Raw genomic sequence first — 20,647 nt, forward strand, 5'->3', positions numbered from 1 at the left:
TTACACGTTTGGTATATAAAGTTTTGTTTGTTTTGAAATGAAACCATATGTTTCATTTGTCGTATTGTTTCGCTATTGACTTGTAAAGTAATAGCCGCATTTTGATTTTCTCTTTTAACTTGTAAAGTTATAGTCGTATTTTGATTCACTATGAACCAAAGGTTCTTAGTCGTATTTATGTCGATACCAAACAGTCTTTTAAAAGAGTTTGGGTTTTAATAAATTAATCTTTTATAAAGAGTTACCTATTGAGCAAATAAAGAATTTAATATAGTAGTTTGTTGGATTACTCAACAATTCAATTGTTGACAGTCTTTGATGGGGCCTATCCATTATGGGGGATAGATCCATTTTTAGGTTAGCTCTGTGGTGGAAAGGATGCCTATATGTATTATATGTTACGGGCGAGGCGAGGACTTCTTTTGGAAATACATTTTGTAAATTAGTTATTCGTAAATTAAATTGTAATAATTTCATAATATTTTGTAAATAGTATTTACTTAGTTAGGTAAAAAGTTTTAAATAACTCTGATATTAGTTTGCTGTGATCATCGAATCACAGATCGGATTCAGTCCAAACCACTGTAATCTTCCGGTGTGTTGTGGACAGTATTATTATACTGTTTACGTTAGTCTGGGCTGTTTCAATGGGTCTTTGGGTCGGGATTCTCTCTGGTGCAATTGTGCAAATGTCGCTTTTAGCTATCATAACATGTTGTACAAACTAGGAACATGCGGTATGTGACGTGTCTTACATTTTTCGTTGGTTCTGCCTGATTTGACCAGATGAAAGTACTACGCGCATTTGCTAGTTGTTTATTCTACTAAACGAACTGTTTAAATCAACTGTCTTAAAGATGTTTGGAAACAATTAGTTACTGTTGTTGTTTATTAGAGAAAATTAAGACATAAAGCCAAATGACAAAACCAAGAATTTTTTATTTAGGCTTAAAAACAACTTTTTTAGTTGATTTAAAATTTATTTAACAAATATTATTTTTTGCTATTTGACCAACTAAAATGCCAAATCCAACTAAAAAGCTAATTGTCAAACATCGGCGATGTCGGTTGTCTTCCAATTATAACATATAGAGTTAGATGGGATTATAGATCTAATATCCGTTGATTTTTGCAAGACAGGCGAAAAAGCAAGGCAAAGAATATCCAAAATAAATGGTTTGTGGATGAGCAAAGGCTATTGACTTGATGGTTTGCAAAACCACAAAATGTTCTAACTATTGAGGAACGAGGGATGCAAAAGAAACTATTGAAGATTTGAGTATTACTCCTAAGTCCTACATGCTCTATCGATGCTTAAGGATTAGATGTTTAATTTTGAAACTCGGTGTATTATGTGTTGGTTCATGTAGCCGATTTTTTTGTTTGTTTGTTTAGGTTTATGTAGCCGAAGTTAACTCGTGTGTTTATATTAAGGCATTGGCATTATTGACATCTTGAGTGCATAATGTGTTGATCGATAAAATTTTGAATGAAATTGATACCGTTTTGTTTCTTTATGATGACTTGATGCATTGCACCTTTAAGTTTGCTTAATGGTTACACAAATTGTGGTATGAGACGGTCTCATCATAAGACATACCTCATATATGTTAAATAATCCATTTAATACTCCCTTCAACTCAGAGCAATTGTCCTATTTAATTTTTTGACATTATTTATCAATCACTTTAATTTCCTTTTTATTTTTAATTTAGATGTCAAAATATAGTCAAGTAAGATGTTTGATTCCTTTTTATTTTAACTATTATTGGTATTGTTTAGATCATTTTGGGAAAATTTTGGTAGTTATTCTCATTTCTTAAAGTTTGAAATTGAACACACGAGAAAGTGCATAAATTTTTAAATTATAAGTTAAACTAAGAAAAGTAAATGATGTGAAAATCGAACCTAAGATATTACATGAGAAAATTGAAAATCACAAGGACTTTTAGGAATATAACCTTAATTTTTTTTGTTGCGAATTATAACAACTAAAATATCAAAGTTTACGACGTTCATGTCAAATTACATAATTTAGACCATTTTAGTGGTTGGAATTTTAGGTTAAGTGATCGGAATTCTATAATTTAATATGAACTCGATAGATTTTAATACTTTGTTAGTTTGTTATAATTCGTACAAAATAAAAATAAAAAATGTAATTTATAAAAGTACTAAACTTAAATTGCGTAATTTGTAGATTATTTTATTTTCAACTAATATAAACCCAATTCGGTAACAGATGCACATTTGGGTGGCGTGTAATCTTGAAGAGTGCACCGAGCTTGACAAAGAAAAGTGAAATTGAGATTGAAATTTGTTCTTCATTTCATCACTCTTGAGTGACACCCAACATCCAATTCCAAACCCAGAATCATCAATTCATCTTCACCCCCAATTTCTTCTCTTTTCTTTCACTTAATAAACCCTAATTTCATCTTCTTCACTAATTCAATTTTGGAGTTGATTAATTTTCCTGGATTATGAAGGATCGACCGCAATCATCTGTGTACGTGCCGCCGCACCAGAGACTAAGGTCTCTCATCACCGTTCCTCCTCTCAATGGCTCTAAATATTATCATCAGGGTTTCACTCCAATCCCTAGTTCTAGTCCTAATGATGGAAGAAATAGTCCTGTTAATTTCTCTGTTCAAAAGAATCATAATCAAGATACTGCAACTGGTGGGGATTTTCAGTTTAATTCAAAGCAAGAGACTAATGTTTATGGCACTGCATGGGATTCCAATGGGAATGGGGATGAGAATTTGACTTTTGAAAGCTTCCATTACAAGTTTTACACCCCACCAACGAACTACGCCTTACATGTTGATCGTCAACATAGTGATTCTCAGCGTAGTTCTGCTGTCAATACGGTATCTGAAGTAGGATCTCACCGAGATTTTGTTGAGTTTGAGCCCTCTTCATATGCTTTTGGGGTGAGTAACCTGTAATCTCAATTTTGCTGCATTGTTAGTATGGGTTTTGATCAATATGTTATGGTTTAGGTTTTAGAATTGAGGTTTTTATTTGAAGTGGAATAAGTCTAGTTTTGCATGGTGTTTTGAGAAACGCAACAGTTTGTTTGGTGTTATTTGCTTCTTGTTTACCCATATTTGATGTTTACCCATTCGATGTTTGGAACATGGATGTACATGAGCATTTGGACACAATTGAACGTGGACATAGATACATGTATATAAATTCGTGTTTCTAGATTTTGGCTTATCTGCAAACTGCTCTTGATGTACTAACGACAAATTTTGTGTTTTACTATGAACTGTAAACTTGTTTAATCGCGAATCATTCTGCAATGGCTATGATTCATGGTGTAAGGCTACAAAATATATATTTTGTGACTGTTGATAATTTTGGGTTATGTTGTCGTCCGCTTATCGTTATCCATAGTCTTCCCTTGTTGAATTGGTTGTTTTTATAATATTTTGGAAGTAAATTGCTCGATATTTTAGTTTTTTTGAAATGCGATGATACGTTGGCTGCTAGGAAAAAAAGAAAAAAAAAAGCGATGCCAAAGCCTTAATTATAGAAAATTGAAGTCTGCTACATGAACCAATATATCAGTTCTCATAGTCGTCCACGCAAATTCTTCTTCTCCATTCATTTCGATTTTCTACGATCTCAATTCACAAGTCTAGATCCTTCATATTCTTTTCCACTATTGTCCGTTAAGCCATCTTCGATCTTCCTTACAATTTTGCTTATACTGCATGCTGACACTTGCCCATATCAACTTAAACGATTCTCTTTCATCTTTTCCTCAATTATTGCGGCTCTAAACACTTTCTTATCTCTTCGTTTTGAATTAATCCATCAAGGTATGTCCACTAATCCTTTGAGACATTCGCATTTCTGCTACTCCCTTCTTATTCCATGACCCTTTCAAAAAGGCCCACATTCTGATTCATATAGTATAGTAGAGCTAGTCTATTGGCCGTTTGATAAAATTTGCCCTTTAATTTAAAGGGCACAACTTGATCACATAATATTTCAGTAGCTCTCTCCAATGTTGTCATTCACATTTAATTCTATGGGACACATCTTGTTGGATATCCCTACTACTTTGAAATGTGGACATAAGGTATTTGAAGCATCCACTTGGAGCGATTTTCTTTTAGCTTTATAGTGTCTCTCGTTATCTCATTTGTGCGAAAATTACACTTAATATACTTTGTCTTGTTCCAACTTAATATGAAATCTCATGACTCCAACTTTTGTATTTGTCGTTCTAACTTAGTATCACTCCCTCCTTAGCCTCATCTACCAAGACAATATCATCAGCAAAAAACATGCACCAAGACACTTCTCTTGTATCGATCGGGTTATCTCATCTAGGGCCGCTGCAAAAAGAAAGAGGCCTAGAGTAGAACATTGATGAAGACCACTTGTGATTGGAAAATCCTCTATTGCCCCCTCACATGTTTTAACTTTCATCTTTACTTCTCAATACATATCTTGCACTGTATTAATGTATATTTGGGAATACTCTTATTTGTCATTGTCCACCAAAATATTTCTCTTGGTACCTTATCGTATGCATTTCCAAGTCAATAAAAACCATGTACGAGCCTTGTTTTCTTGCCCTATAGTACTCCATCATTCATCTCATTAGATGAATTGCTAGGAAAAAGAAGTAAAAAGCAATTAAAAGGATCAAAATGTTTTATTTCTTAATGCTCTCATGTTTTGAGAGAAACTGTAACTGAAGAAGGGAACTCAATTATATATTTATAAAAATTTTACAACATACCTATATTTGATGCTAGCTCAAACAAGAATATAAAGTTGTGAGAACAAACAGAGAGAAAAAAGAGTCTAGAACTTAGGCTTGATCATTTTGATGTTGAAGGTTTGATTATGACATAATTGGCTTTTTCAAAGATTGAGGCTGGGAAATATTTTTTTGACTATATCTATAATCTATATGTACAATTTGGTTTCAGTGTGCTTCAGTTGCTGATAATGTGGAGCACTGGAAACAAAAGTTGACCATGCTTCTACGAGACAAAGATAAGCAAGAATTGCTATCGAGGGAGAAAAAGGATCGTCGTGACTTTGATCAAATAGCTACTGTTGCAAATAAGATGGGTTTGTATAGGCATGTTGAGTTTGGAAATGATTTGCTCCTTCAGTATGCTTTTATTGTCTATACCCTATCGTTATCATGAAATGTTTCTTTTTGCAGTCATTCATATGTCAAAGTAGTTGTGTTTAGTAAAAGTCCGCTGCCTAATTACAGATTTGATCTTGATGAGAAACGTCCCCTAAGAGAGGTACTGGTGCTTAGTTTTACTACTATTACATAAACTTATCTCATAGTTCCGCAATGTTGTCATGCTTGTGCTTTATTTTTCCGAGCTTCCGGAATTCTTTGTGCTAATCTATGTTACTTGTGTGATGACTCACATCCAACATGAGTAGGTGTCCAAGTGTCTTGATTTGGCATAATTTTAAACAATTTCCACATTTTTGGTCTATAATGAGGTGTCAGTGTCCTTGCCATGACGGCGTGTGGAGTACTGGAGTTCACTCTGGTATTTAAGCCTACATGAGGAGTGGAAGCAAAATAGGTGCTCATGTTGACCTGTTTGCACTATCTTTCAGTTATTTTCTGGTCCTGATTCGTGTACTTGATGATTGTTTCTACCTTTATTTAAAGGCAAGTCATTGCTCTGGTGATGTGGGGTTCTCCAAAAACCTTCAATGACTTAATATTTTGAAATTGACGCGATGAAAGTGCAAGGGATAGTGAAAGGGCATGCATAACTTTTAACTCTTCTCTTTCCAAAATCTTCTATTTTTCTTCTAATATTAGGGTTCTAAGTTCGTGCTATGATCAATTTACAGGTTTCGATAGATTCAAATTTGCAGAAAAGAGTGGATGCCCATCTTGCTGAGTACCTTTCTAAAAAATCTAAAAGTGCAAATGTTTTACAAGATAATGGGTTCTCAAGATCAAGCAGTAGTGGTAGCATTACTAATGATGATGGTTTCTTTGAGCAACCAGAACCTTTGAATCTTAGCAGTTCTGTTATGGAAAGAATTATTAGGCGAAGGCACTTGCAGCTTCATGATCAGCAGCTTGCTTGGCAGGTTGATTCCTAATTCCTCCTTGTCATTTTTCATAATGCTTATCTAATTCTCTTGATGGATTAGGTAATTGGTACTCCTATTTAATTTTTAATTTTTTTTTTGATTGGTATTGCATTAATTTTTGATAGAACTGCCCTGAAGGGAGGAAAATGTTGGAGTTTCGCAGAAGCCTTCCTGCGTATAAGGAGAGAGATGCACTGTTGACAGCCATTGAATGTAATCAGGTAATCTGCTTTTTGGTTTGACCAGATTTGGCCCATTGGCTGAGATTACTGCACTATCAAAGTCACTAAGGTGCATAGCAGGTTCCTTGAGTTTTTGTTTTATCCTTTTGCTCTTACCATGGGTTGTGTGAGCGTTGAATGTGATAAAACTTTGCTCTGGCCGTTTCTTGCTTTATGGTTGATTCTTTTTGCTGTTTTTTTTTTTTTTTTTCTTTTCTTCTTTCTTTTTTTTTTTTTTTTTTTTTTTTTTTTTTTTTTTTGCTGTTGCAAAGCTCTTTATTTACCTTTTAAATCTATTGAACTCTCATAATAGAGCATAGCAACGAATAAATTAACATATTCTCATTTGATAATCGTTAAACTATAACCATGCTCATGATAGTATACTCCTTAATATACTTAATTAACATATTCTCATCCTAAATTATGTAACAAAAATATAATTCCATTATCCCAATGCCATTAAGTTGCTCCCATCTAGAGTGGGGTTTGGAAGGGTTAGATGTACGCAACCTTACTATTGTTAATGATAAAACTAAGAAAGGTGGTTTTTGATTGACTTTAGTAGCAAACGTCATGTGCAACTTCATATAAATAAGAAGTACCCTTGATATAATATACCATTAATTTCTTTTGATAAGGAAAAACTTATATTGATGAGGAAATAAGTCATACATTGATGGGATGACGAATCCCAAGAAGTAAATACAGGTAGCTAAAATATCACATTTCAATTTCTACATAATCATCAAGAGAGTAATGGTTAAATAATCTATGTGCCTTAGCCCAAAGTGATGCCAAAAAGACCACATTCTCTCATAGCTCTACCCATAGAATTTTGTCATTGAAAATTCTCCTATTCCTTTAACCATTTAGCGCATAGAATGGTAAAAGAACAAATCAACCACATCTTTTTAAGATCATTATCTCGTCCCCAAACTACACCACAGTGGTTAATCAAAAGAAAATCGCCAATCCTTATCGTATCAACCCATTCATCACCCCTGATCTCTCGCTATCTTGCAATAGAGAAATAAATGATAATTATCTTCTTCATTTTCACCACATAAAATACACTAATGGGTGATTTAATGCCTTATAAGGTCTCCTTAACTGAAGGTTCTCCATCGTTTTCATCTTCCCTTTGGCTACTAGCCACACAAAAGCCTTGATCTTTTTGATGAACACAACATTAATAATAATGATAATAACATTAATAACAATAATACAAAATCATTTTTCTTCAAATATAAGTTTTCATCTCAAATCACATACTTCACAAAATACACGTAAAATCTTATCGGTATAAGTGTTGGAAATTGAGAATTACCATTTAACGCGTAAAGGAAGAGAAAGCTAAAAAGAGGGGAAAGAAAGAAAAGAGAAGAGTTGGATGCTACTAATCGACGACAATTCAATTTGGCTTCCAACAATTGAAAACCGATAGGGTTTCATTATTTTTATAAACATTAAGATTGTTATTAAACGCAAAGAAAATTTTAGTTGATATTAAAACATATGTGTATCTGACATTTTTAAGCTTGCACATTGAAAATGAAGATGGAGAGTTGAATGGATAGAAGTAGAAAATGTAGGCTGGTATTAATAATAGATCAATCTATTAGGGTGTAGTAAAGCCATTGGGCTTAACTGATATGGGTTTGATTTTGGAAACAAGATAAAATTTTGACTCACTTGAAAAAACATAACTTTGTTTTGTTTTGTTTTGTTATTTTTCTTCAAATTGAAATTCAAATTTGAAAATTTAGAGTCAAGTAATTTTTAAAAGTTTCCGTTCGAAGGAGATGATCTTAATTTACCCATTGTTTTATTTTATTTTTGTTTTGAAACTTCAAATATTACAACTATGGGTTAACGCTCACTGAAAATTTATTATGTTTAATATTTGTTGTTGACTTGTTCCTAAACTACTTTAGTTTTCCTCCACCTCCTGCCTGTGAATATCTAAATTCACACCGATTGGAGGAGTGAAGTGTATATGCTCTATCTACTAAATTAATTTTAGAAAGTTAAGATTAATTTATAATAATGCATCTTGTTTCCATCCTAGCAACACCACCTGAATTGAACTGCTCATGCCATCATAATTAATCAAGCTGCAACATTATACCATCAAAAGTATCAATCACACGGTTATAAACAACATCTTAATCATCATCTACACTTTACTTCATTATTTGAGTAACGCCATCAAGCTTATTTAATAGGTTCGTCTTTGTTAAACGTCCCAAATAGGTCTTCTCTGTTTAGTGTATACTGCAAAATATCGCCTACATCACTAGTTTGTGACCGAAATAAAGGCCAAGATGAGAGCTAAAGCTGTTTCATAAATGTTACCGAGGTCGTGCTCGAAACCATATCTATGCACTATGGTTTAATATCCTAAATTTGAGTTCTTCGGAGCTGTTTAAGGATTATTCCAGGCTAAACACATGGGTCGTACTCTTTGTTTGAGATCCATATTCTTATATCCAGACCCATGTATTATTGACCGTAATTTTGAGCTTACTTGTTTGTTAAATTATGTTGTTGATCAATTTCTTTCATTGATGATTGTTTCAGGATATTATTATGTTAAGAATTAAATTAAATTTGACTCTTAATTCATTGTTCATTATCTAGGATCGCTTCATCCTCAACTGTTTGTCCATTATCTTACCTTGATTGATATTGTCTTACCTATTTTCTTTACTCTTGTATTTTAGGTCATCATTGTCTCTGGGGAAACAGGGTGTGGTAAAACCACACAAATACCACAATTCATTTTGGAGTCCGAAATAGAATCTAGCCGTGGAGCTTTGTGTAGTATTATATGTACTCAGCCAAGACGAATATCAGCATTGTCAGTGGCTGAAAGGGTTGCTGCAGAGCGAGGGGAGAAATTGGGAGAATCTGTGAGTTTGCATTTCTTTATTACTTTCTTTGTTTAATATTAGTTGTAACTAAATAAATTGCACACATTTAAGCAAAGGGGGAGAGAGGAGAATAAAGTGGGGCAAGTTGGAAAACAAAAGAAAATGTGAGAGCAAGTGGGGGGAGATAGAAGTACATGTGGACACATACCAAAGGTGGTGATCTTGCAACCTAGTGACATATCCTAGAATGGGAAGTATTAGAACTAGCTACAAAAAGAGAAAGTATAAATTCCTGATAGAGAATTGATTATTGTTGATATTTATTAGTTCAGAAAGAGTAGCTGGCTTTTAAGAGCATACTTTCTGCTTTCTAGGTTGGTTATAAAGTTCGACTAGAAGGTATAAAAGGAAGAGATACGCGGCTTCTGTTTTGTACCACTGGCATCTTGTTGAGGAGATTGCTTGTTGACAGGACTTTGAAGGGAGTAACTCATGTTATCATGGATGAAATTCATGAACGTGGCATGAATGAAGGTGAATATACATCCATAGAACATTCAATTCCATTTTATCATTGCAGATTCTTGCTAATGTGTTTGTTCATTGTAGATTTTCTTCTTATTGTTCTTAAAGAGCTACTTCCTCGTAGACCAGAGTTAAAGTTGATTTTGATGAGTGCAACTTTAGATGCTGAGCTTTTCTCGTCTTATTTTAGTGGTGCTCCCTTGGTCAACATCCTGGTAAGTTTCTCATCAATTAGCACACAAATTGTTGCTTTTAAATGACGTATCAGCTAGACAACTAATAAATTTTTTGATCATATTTAGTCTGGATAGAAACCAATACGACAATACCTTGCTACCACCCTCAAACTCCATCGGTTTCTGCCTCTCATTGAACTCAAATTTGTTCAATGTTTAGTCCAGCGGCGGACTGCTACATTTCGAAAAAAATTCATAGATGTACCTTATCAAAGTAAGATAAATTACCTAACCTTGTTTTACATTTTAACCATATACGTCAATATCTTCACCTTGTGGTGGTCAGATTATTTTCTGATCGCCCGATTCTTCACCAATACAGGAAACGAAGATAAAATACAGCATATAATAGTTGCCACAAACAAGATTTTTATGCTTCTGTAGAGGAGTGTTTGTTTTCGTTATGTTGGGGTAAAGGGAACTGCCTGTGGGTTTTGTTAGGTTGGGAAGAGGGAAGTAAAGATGCATGATTGGTCTTTAATTATTAGAATAATGTATCTTTGCTATTTACCAATACTGGTGATGTTGTCATATAACTGAACTAAATAACCAGATATTTTTGTTGTTAACGAAAATGTTTGAGTGCGGTTGATGCAGCATACATTTCTGTTGTAATTCTTTTATTTTTGTCTTTGTTGTGTAATGTCCTAAAATAGCTAAAGCTCTTGATGTTCATTATGGTTATTTATTATGATTCCTTCTTGTTCATGCTCCAGGGATTCACCTACCCTGTTCAAACTCATTTCCTAGAAGACATACTGGAAAAGTCTGGATATAAATTGACTCCTTACAATCAGATAGATGATTATGGTTCAGATAGATTGTGGAAGATGAACAAACAAGGCTTCAGGAAAAGAAAGAGCCAAATTGCAACTGTTGTTGAGGTGTGTGGACTGTGGCCTAGCTAGAATTTTTCTATTTTATGCTACTTCCTCTTATGTTTTATGTTACCTCTCATCTACCAGGATGCACTTGCTGCTGCTGACTTCAGAGAGTATAGCTCACAGACTAGGGAGTCTTTATCTTGTTGGAATCCAGATTCAATGGGCTTTAATCTCATCGAAAATCTATTATGCAATATTTGTGAAAATGAAGTGGCTGGTGCTGTTTTAGTTTTCATGACTGGTTGGGATGACATTAGTTCACTTAAGGATAAACTCCAAGCTCATCCCATCTTGGGAGATCCAAGTAGAGTCTTGTTGCTTGCTTGTCATAGTTCTATGGCAAGTTCAGAACAGGTAGTCATAATATACATGAAGCATTTTGTGCATTTCTCTGCGGTTCCTTCTAACCTGTGTTCTGAGCTAGCATTTTTTCTCTGTCAAATCACTTCCTTTGAATCTTCTGTCATCAATTTTACATTTTGTGTTTTGTCTATGGACAGAGATTGATATTTGAGAAACCAGACACTGGTGTGCGCAAAATTTTGCTGGCGACTAATATTGCAGAGACCAGTATCACTATTGATGATGTGGTTTTTGTTGTTGACTGTGGTAAGGCAAAGGAGACATCTTATGACGCCTTAAATAATACTCCTTGCTTGCTTCCTTCTTGGATTTCGAAGGTTTCTGCTCAACAGGTAATTTCTCAACTTGTTTGCTGATTATGTTCATTGATTAGAAACATTAGTTTCCAACTGTTTTTATTGAATGCATTGTGTTCTTGTGGGTATATTTATTGTGTCACTATTTTTGCCCAACATGTTTGGATTGAAGGGGTTATTATAAAAGTGGCATCATTCTCACATTGGAATTAACCTTCAGTGTGTTTCTCCTTGTTCTTCTGCTTTAGTATAGGCTATCGCCCAACTATTGGCTGGGGATCTTAATTTTTGTTACTGTTCAAATGCCTAGATGGACTCATGAGTAATTAATTTCTTATGAATTGTATTATTTGGAACCCTGGAAATGTAAGTACTGATTTTAGTATATTTGGCAAAGATGTATATTTATCTTGGATACAAATTTGTCTTTGCTTTCTCTGTTCTACAGTTTCTGTGTTTCACTTAATAAGAATTTCGTTTGTGTATTGGGGACAACCGACAGGAGTGTTTGTACTTTGTGATATGGTCTCTGAAGTGAAAACAAATATTAAAGCAATTGCATGTCATCAATGTCATGTCTTTGTTAATGCAGTGATTTGAAAGTGATTTATTAGTCCATACTCCATACATGATTAGATGCTCTGACCTATGTTATTTGCAGAGGTTAATGTTAATTAGATGATTTTTGAGCAAGCTTTAATGATCACTTATTCGGAAGAAATATTGAGACAAAAATTAAAAATTTAATACCTGATGCTGAGTTGAATTAAAAAACAATATTTGATGATCTTCACATTGTGAAATTAGATGGCAGGAATTACTTAGTAAAGATCTAGAATGCTATTAAGTTGCTCCCACCTTGGGAGGTCGGAAATTACCTTACCCTTCTAAAACAAAGCTAGTTTCACTTAAATAAGAAGTGCACATGATTTGATGAGTAATTTTGCTTTAGTTCATTATAATTCTTAACCTTAAAACTAAGAGGGGGTTTCCGTTTTTATTTTTGAAAAATTCAAAACCTGTTCGGTAAAAAGTTTATAAAATAATTTTCTTCCCTTTTAACAAAACTACAACAGAAAAACCAAAACCACTTTTTGTGGTTTAACGTTTTAATTAACATTTCAGTCTTAAGATCATATAAACCCTTTTTACTATAACATTTCAGCTATAAGTTTTAACTTTTCAATCTTTTCCTTTAGAAGACACTGTTATGTGTCTAAATGTTGGCCTTTAGAAGACACTGTAGATAGCTGAATGAACATATTCTAAAGGATAAAATTCAAAATGAAGTTATAGGAAAGGTTACTGTTTATTTACTTATTTATTTGGATCGTTTTAAATTGATGATTCTGCCTTGTATTTGTCGTACATGATTGTTCTCCATCTTAAATCTGAAACGAAAAGTGGTTAGTGTAAGTGCTTAAATGTGGCAAGTAGTTTGAGAATTGAGAACGATGAAAAGAGGTGTTTTGAACAATAAAAGAAAGGAAAAATTACCGTGAACAATACAACCTTTCATTAATTTCCCGACAATAATACCAACTTTTGATTAACCATGAATAATACCACCTTAGAGGGGTTTTTTCCTAGAATAATACCAACTTAATTTATTTACTAATTTACTAATTTTTTTTGTCATATAATCTCCAATAGTTTAATTTTTAGCATGTTAGGAATATTCTAGGAAAACACCCCCTAGGTTGGTATTATTAATGGTTAATCAAAATTTGGTATTATTGTAGGGAAATAAGCAAAAGTTTGTATTATTCCTGGTAATTTTTCCTACAAGAAATAATATTGTCGTGGTTTTTTTAAGACGCCTTAGTAGCATTTGAAATACTCATTATTTTTTTAAGAATTTAATTGAAATTAAAAATAGTGTCTAAATGATCTGAATTAATGGAAACTGAGTGTGTTGATTGCATGTAGCACAAAGAGCTAATATGGAGATTTCTTAAAAATATCTTCATTTCTGTTTTTTATTAAAAATGTATTGAAGTTTTTTCTTTATATGTAGAGAAGAGGAAGGGCTGGTCGTGTTCAACCCGGAGAATGTTACCATCTATATCCAAGATGTGTATATGATGCCTTTACTGAGTATCAGCTTCCTGAAATCCTGAGGACACCTCTGCAGTCACTCTGTTTGCAGATAAAGAGTTTAAAACTTGGCAGTATATCTGAATTTCTGTCAAGAGCTCTACAGTCACCGGAACCATTGGCGGTAACTTTAAATTTCTTTTGTTTTGCATTTTTAATAAATGGTGTTACATGGTACATTGTTCATGTAGCCTACTCCGTTTGTTGGGGATTAAGGCTTTGGCATTGTCGTATTGTTTCTATTATTACATGTTACCTATAAGTATGTTCTCTATTTTCTGCATAATTATTTTTATTTTGAAGTTTATTCCATTTTTGGGCCTTTTCTTATAGGTTCGAAATGCTATAGAATATTTGAAGGTCATTGGGGCTTTGGATGCAAATGAAAATCTCACCGTTTTAGGTGTGATAACTTTTCTGCAGTCTTCTCTGCCTGCTGGGACCTTTTCAGAAAATTTGCAACTTTTTACATTAAATTTGTTATATTGTATGTAAATTTGTTTCTTTTGGCAGGTCGGTATCTCACATTGCTACCAATGGAGCCAAAACTTGGGAAGATGCTTGTGTTAGGTGCTATTTTCAATTGTCTGGATCCTGTGTTGACTGTTGTTGCTGGCCTTAGTGTAAGAGATCCCTTTTTAACACCCATGGATAAAAAAGATGTAAGTCTATTTCTTTTTGAATTAGAAGTCCTCAATACTCTTTGTGGATCAACTCACATTTTTTCCTTTGCATACTTGGAGTAGGGGATTGTCCATCTCTTGATAGTTCTTAGAATACACTTGCACATTGTTCGCCTCTAGCACTTAAACAACAACGATGCCAAAGCAGTAATCTGGGTCGGCTTCTTAAACTATAAATCAGTTCTGGTTGTCCACAAAATTCTCCTTTATTCATTTTGATTATCAACCATCTCAACCCATAAATTTAGGTTCTTCACAACCTTTTCCACTCTTGCCATCCGTGTCATCTTTGGTCTTCTTCTTCTTCTTCTTCCTATTTATAATCTCTTAAGTTCTATCTTTCTATCTTCCTAATTGGTTCGGCGACACTTCGTTGTTGCACATGCCCAAACGATCTTAACGATTCTATCGCATCATATCCTTTATATGCGATGTCTAAACCTTTTCTTATGTCATCATTTCCAATTCTGTCCTTTAAAATATGACCATTCGTCCACTTAAGTATCTGCATTTTGGCTATCCACCTTCCTGTAATGATGCCTCTAGCTCAAAAAATGTTGATAATCTGTTTTAATCGAAAGAAGACAAATATGTATATCTAGATATTTTGTGGAGGCCTCAGGCCTGTGATGCTTGGAATTGCTAGTTGACTTAAAAGTTCTCAGGATACACTTGCATGTGTCCCTGGGTCCAAAAGGATGTAGGAAGATAGATATGCAAATTTAGATATTGAGTTTAACTAAATCCATACTAGATATGCCAGTGTGATATACATTTAGAGAACAAAACAAATGAAGAATCTGAAAGAACAGAAAAAAAAAAATAAAGATGAAGAATCCACAAGAAGATGGTAGCAGAAAAACAGTTGAGGCCCTGGGTTTAACTAAACCCATCCTAGTATGCATGCTTTGCCCTTCGTTTTTAGCTACTGTGTTGCCAATGTCCTCTCAAACCCCACCTAGGCAGGAGCTTCTTAGAATTTGGGTAATGACATGTGTTCATAATTAACATATTTTTTAACTTGGCTGTTCTGTGTTTAAGTTTTTTTTTTTGTTTATGCTCTTTAGCTTGCAGAAGCTGCTAAAGCTCAATTCTCCCATGATAATAGTGACCATTTGGCGCTTGTTCGTGCTTATGATGCGTGGAAGAGTGCCGAGAAAGAGTATGGTGGCTATGACTACTGCTGGAAAAATTTTCTCTCAGTACAGTCCATGAAAGCTATTGACTCTCTTCGAAGAGAATTCTATGCTTTGTTAAAGGGTAGTGGACTAGTTGATGATAACCAATCTTCCTTCAACGTATGGAGACATGACGACAAACTTGTCCGTGCAGTTATATGTTATGGGTTATATCCTGGAATCTGTTCCGTTGTGGTGAGTGATTTAACTCCCAATTATTGATCTTCATTCTGTGGAAACCAGCATATTATACACTCTTGTGATTGATTTCTATAAAAAATTTACGGCGTTTCATATACCTCTTCAGCTTACCAAATACCTCATGAAATTGCCAAAATGCCATGAATAATGCGGTAAACAGGTTTAGGAATTGATGCTAATATGCGTTTTACCTTTTGTAGGATGTGTAGGGAATAGGGATAGTTATATTTGTCATTTTACACATTCTCTTTGTAAATGTCTTTTTTCAATATATTTAAAATTTCAGAAGAGTTTTGAGATGGGGGTTTGGTCAAACTAGGTTTCTATACAAAACTTTGGGTAACATTATGGGTTGTAGTTTCTGAAATCGCATATTTTAATATGATCTTGGTTTGGCTTTGATCAAATTTTACAATCTCAAAATATACGCCATATCTTATCTAAACAAATTTGTAATAGTAACTGTGGGACGGTTTAATTTCTCCCTTAAGTAAAACTGATGCTATACCAATGCTGTATAATTATTCCTATTGATAGAATTAAGAGTCTAATGGCATATGTAGAGATTTACAACGACAGAGAAAAGGAGGGATAAGTATTTGGAGACCAGAATTAGTAGTATCATGAATTGAGAAGAGTGAAAGTTGGTCCTTGGTGTGTTTGAATTTCCTGAGGTTTAATTTGTACCCATAGTGTGTTAGCTGGAAGTGAATTGCACATCCTAAACATATGTTACCCAAACTCGGCAAAAGTTTTGCCACACCCATGTCGACACGACACCAACATGGACATAAATTCTTGATCCGACTTGTGGGCGTGCACTCGGATATGGCGAAGCACTCATCTGCGAATGAAACTGAATTTCTCTTTGTTGATGTTTATTTTTTGGTTTGAGTTTAATTACATTAAAAGGATGGAGAAATGGAAAGCAAAGAGGAAAGAGGGACAAAAGGAGACAGTCTTTATTGGTGTGTAATTTTTGGTTAATACATTTGAGTTACAGCAGAGGGAAGGAGGAATAGAAAGCAATGGGTAAAGAGGGAGAACATTGAAAGGAGACAGAAAGGCACCTTCTTTTTCTATCTGCCATCTCCTCCCATGTGCTATTGTACCAACTTATTACTCTTTTTCTTTTGATTTACTTTTTTTTTTTTTGGTTTTCTGTAGCAGACTAGCAGAGTTCAGCTCTCTTGTGGCCAGGATTTAATAACAGACGATGGGCTTTGAACTAATAGCTACTTGTTCTAACAATTTTCACTTGAAATAAATTGCTCTCATTTGAATAAACAATAAATACTTATTTGTACGCTGTCTCCATGTCCAATGATTCCAATCATCACCTTGTCCGACACTCGAACACGTGTCTAGGTAACATAGTCCTAAACGTTCAATCAATTAGGCGAGTAACCTGTGAAGGATTGTATTGCTGCTGGCTTAATTTATCATCTTATACAATAGTTGCTTTGTTGTACTTGCAGTGTTTGTACTAACTGTCTTTGCTGGAATTTTCCCACAGCAAAACGAGAAGTCATTATCATTAAAGACAATGGAGGATGGGCAGGTGCACTTGTATTCGGTATGATGATTTGTATTTCTCCTCTTTTGTGATTTCTTGTTGATTTTCCTTATAGACCTCGGTTAGATGTGAGTCCTATTATTGTGTTACTAGTTATAAAAGATTTACAATATATCTGAAATATAAGCTCATCCTTGTGAATTGAATCTGTCTGTCATGTAACAGAATTCCGTCAATGCTCGTGAGGAAAGAATACCATATCCATGGCTTGTTTTCAATGAGAAAATGAAAGTTAACTCAATTTTCCTCCGTGATTCGACTGCAGTGTCAGACACTGTGGTTTTATTGTTTGGAGGAAACATTGTCAAAGGGGAATCGGTATGCAACTTATCTTCCTGAACAAGATCGCATATCAGGAAGTTATCCTGTACTTAAAGCTCATTCTTTGTTCCTGGACACTGCTTTCTTTTTAATACTGCCTCTACATTTTGATTGTGTTGGTAGGATGGGCATCTAAAAATGCTGGGAGGATACTTGGAATTTTTCATGAAACCCGTGTTGGCAGAAACATACTTGAACCTCAAGAGAGAATTGGAGAATTTCATACAGTTGAAAGTAAGCCAAACTCATTACAAGCTCCTTAATGATTCAAAAACTTCTTGGTGGTTTTATATTTTATGTGAACCCTTAGCCTCGCATAGGTGGGAGCCTCTTAGGGGTGGTGCAATGTTTAAGTAGCATAGTGCAAAAACAAGACCGTATCACCGCATCATGACCGTAATGTAAAGGTTTGAGTTTACCGTGACTGAGGCCATATTGACCGTCAAATCATCCGCATTGTCCTAAAATTTGTTCTTGACCGTTACTGAAACCATATTTTCGTACTTTGTTATGTAGTGATTGACTAGAGACTTCATTTGACCAATGTAATAAGATATTAGTACTGTGCTCATGCTTATATTATGATGCTTCCTTTTTCTTGAATGGTCCATGTTTTTCACGCAGCTCCTAAATCCTAGAATGGATGCATGTGCTTATCAAGACCTTCGGTCTGCTGTGAGGCTACTAGTTTCGGAGGATAAATGTGATGGTCGGTTTGTGTTTTGCCGCCAGAATCTTAAGCCAACTGTTACTAAAACTCTGGTCTCACCTACAGTTCCAGCATTGTCCTCTAGAACGCGAAGTGGACCTGGTGGCGATAACTCAAAGAGTCAGCTTCAAACGTTAGTTACTAGGGCGGGGTATACTGCTCCTACTTATGTAGTGAAGCAACTGTCGAATAGTCAGTTTAGAGCTACCGTTGAATTTAATGGAATGCAGATCATGGGACGACCTTGCAACAACAAGAAGAATGCGGAGAAAGATGCAGCTGCCGAAGCTCTAGATTGGCTTATGAATGGGACCCAGATGGGTAATGAACATGTTAATCACATGTCAATATTGCTGAAAAAGAGCAAGAAGTCTCACAACTGATGCTGATATTTATATGCTGCATTGGGAGGTACTTATGCGCTCAAGCCCGATCTTTGCCAACATAGCATGCCGAGACCTGAGATTTTGCAGTTGTATGGTCAGATCAATTTGTTATTGGTGCTTACCGCGCATGTTGATGGAAAAAAAAACATGGGAAGTTCCGGCATATTCAATCGGAAAAATTGGGGGCTCCATGTTTATATTGTCCAGCAATTTTGAGAACAAGCTGTACAAAACATGATAGCTGAAGTTCGATCTGTTACTTACAGGCACTTGATGGCAATGCCTGCTATTTTTGACTGTATATTTTGGTTTGAAAGAAATGGTGTGGAAGGCAATGATTTCGGGATGTGGATGAGGTGCCGGAATGGCCTGAAAAATAGATGTGCTTCATTTTCACAGCTGAAAATGCCCCATCTTTGGTAGAATATGTGTGAAAGTTAAGTGGAAAGCTATGTCTGCAGTGTATTCCCTTTGTCTCGTTGAATTTTGCCCTATTATGTGAATCCAAAAGCGAGCTTTTTGGGTATAATGTAGCGATTTTAAAAGATAGAGGAGTAAAGTGCAGCTAATGAAGATTCAGGTAAAGGTGCTGGTGATGATTCATTTGTACAGAACATGATTAGTGCCTCATTACCAATTAATATCTAATTAACCTGTCCATCTCATTCATGCTCTTGCTATTGCTCCCTTCTAAGTTTTAATGTTATATGTATTTTGAAATTTCTATAATTATCTTTTTTTTATTTCTATTATTATCTTGAGATATTAATATTTGTATATGATAGACGAACAAATTTTAGAATTCAGAAAGTGATTTTTTTAGTCTTTCCTTATAAAGTCAAATTTTTGTTTAGCTTCATTTTTTTATATATATAAAAATGAAAAACTAAATTAACTTCCAAGTTTTAATTATCATGAGTTGTTAACATTATCAGAAATACCCATCCTAGACTCCACACCAATACTATAAATACATGCTCTTAGCCTTGTAATTAGTGAATGATGTAATTTCCTTTACTTAGTCTTTCCTATGTATGAATATTATTTTCTCTTTGTAATCTTTGATCTTTGATCTCAATAATAATTGTTCTTTCATTCATCCTTTATTATTTTATCATATCGGATATTGGTTACATTGCAATCTTCAACATGGTATCAGACGCCTCGACATTATATTCCGTCTCGTTGGTAAACAATTTCTTTTACTGATTTTTTTTTATCTGATTTTTTTTATTATTCTCTTTCTGTTTCAATTTTTGAATTCCCCTTTTCTTTCTGCTTTCTCTGTCTTCTTCTTGATTCTTCTTTGCGATTTTCTTTTTCTCTTCTTTCTTCATCATGTCTGCTACTCCAAATCTTCCTATTAACAAAACCCTTGACCCTATTCAAGACCCTGTTTCACCATATTACCTTCATCCGAGTGATTCTCAGCTTTTATTGGTTCCCATTCCCTTCAATGGTACTGGATTCAATGATTGGAAACGATCTGTAACTATTACCCTTTCTTCCAAGAACAAACTCGCATTCATCAATGGCCAGATCCCACAACCTAATCCTACTGACCCCAATTTCAAATCCTGGGAAAGAATTAATAGTACAATAATTTCTTGGTTTATGAAAGTTCTTGATCCTCAGATTGCTAGAAGCGTTTTGTATTTTCCCACTGCACAAGCTATTTGGCAAAATCTTGAAGAACGATTTGGAATTACTTCTGGAACCCAGATCTATTCTCTCACTCAACAAATTTTTGCTATTGACCAAGGTTCCGATTGTATTTCTACCTATTTCACCAAAATTAAGATGTTATGGGATGAATTTGATGCTTCATATCCTCTACCTATCTGTTCTTGTACCAATTGTACTTGTGGAATCAACAGTAAACTCATACAAATGAGAGAAGAACAACGATTAATCTTGTTTCTAATGAAGCTTAACCCTGCATATAAAACCATTCGAGGAAGTATACTCATGCAACAACCTCTAC

The 20,647-nt window shown here is 34.5% G+C and overlaps 1 protein-coding gene across 1 annotated transcript; it reads left to right on the plus strand.

Moving 5' to 3' along the window:
* Window positions 1-2,233: 2,233 nt before the first annotated feature.
* LOC130821151 (DExH-box ATP-dependent RNA helicase DExH5, mitochondrial) lies at window positions 2,234-19,516 on the plus strand. The gene is made up of 19 exons (XM_057686810.1): window positions 2,234-2,936; window positions 4,959-5,113; window positions 5,201-5,288; window positions 5,863-6,108; window positions 6,237-6,332; window positions 9,059-9,247; window positions 9,583-9,742; window positions 9,818-9,948; window positions 10,686-10,853; window positions 10,935-11,207; window positions 11,354-11,548; window positions 13,530-13,733; window positions 13,943-14,012; window positions 14,123-14,271; window positions 15,360-15,665; window positions 17,188-17,247; window positions 17,413-17,565; window positions 17,692-17,802; window positions 18,193-19,516. The coding sequence occupies exons 1-19, from the start codon at window positions 2,484-2,486 to the stop codon at window positions 18,658-18,660; spliced, it is 3,675 nt and encodes a 1,224-aa protein (XP_057542793.1). The 5' UTR covers window positions 2,234-2,483; the 3' UTR covers window positions 18,661-19,516.
* The last annotated feature ends 1,131 nt before the right edge of the window (window positions 19,517-20,647 follow it).

Source organism: Amaranthus tricolor, chromosome 8, assembly GCF_026212465.1.
Source record: "Amaranthus tricolor cultivar Red isolate AtriRed21 chromosome 8, ASM2621246v1, whole genome shotgun sequence".
NCBI classification, from domain to species: domain Eukaryota; kingdom Viridiplantae; phylum Streptophyta; class Magnoliopsida; order Caryophyllales; family Amaranthaceae; genus Amaranthus; species Amaranthus tricolor.

Coding starts and splice junctions, on each gene's coding strand:
- LOC130821151 (XM_057686810.1), top strand. CDS start 2,484: ATGAAGGATCGACCGCAATCATCTGTGTACGTGCCGCCGCACCAGAGA. Junction 5,289..5,862: donor AGAAACGTCCCCTAAGAGAG/GTACTGGTGCTT, acceptor ATCAATTTACAG/GTTTCGATAGATTCAAATTT. Junction 11,208..11,353: donor CTATGGCAAGTTCAGAACAG/GTAGTCATAATA, acceptor GTCTATGGACAG/AGATTGATATTTGAGAAACC.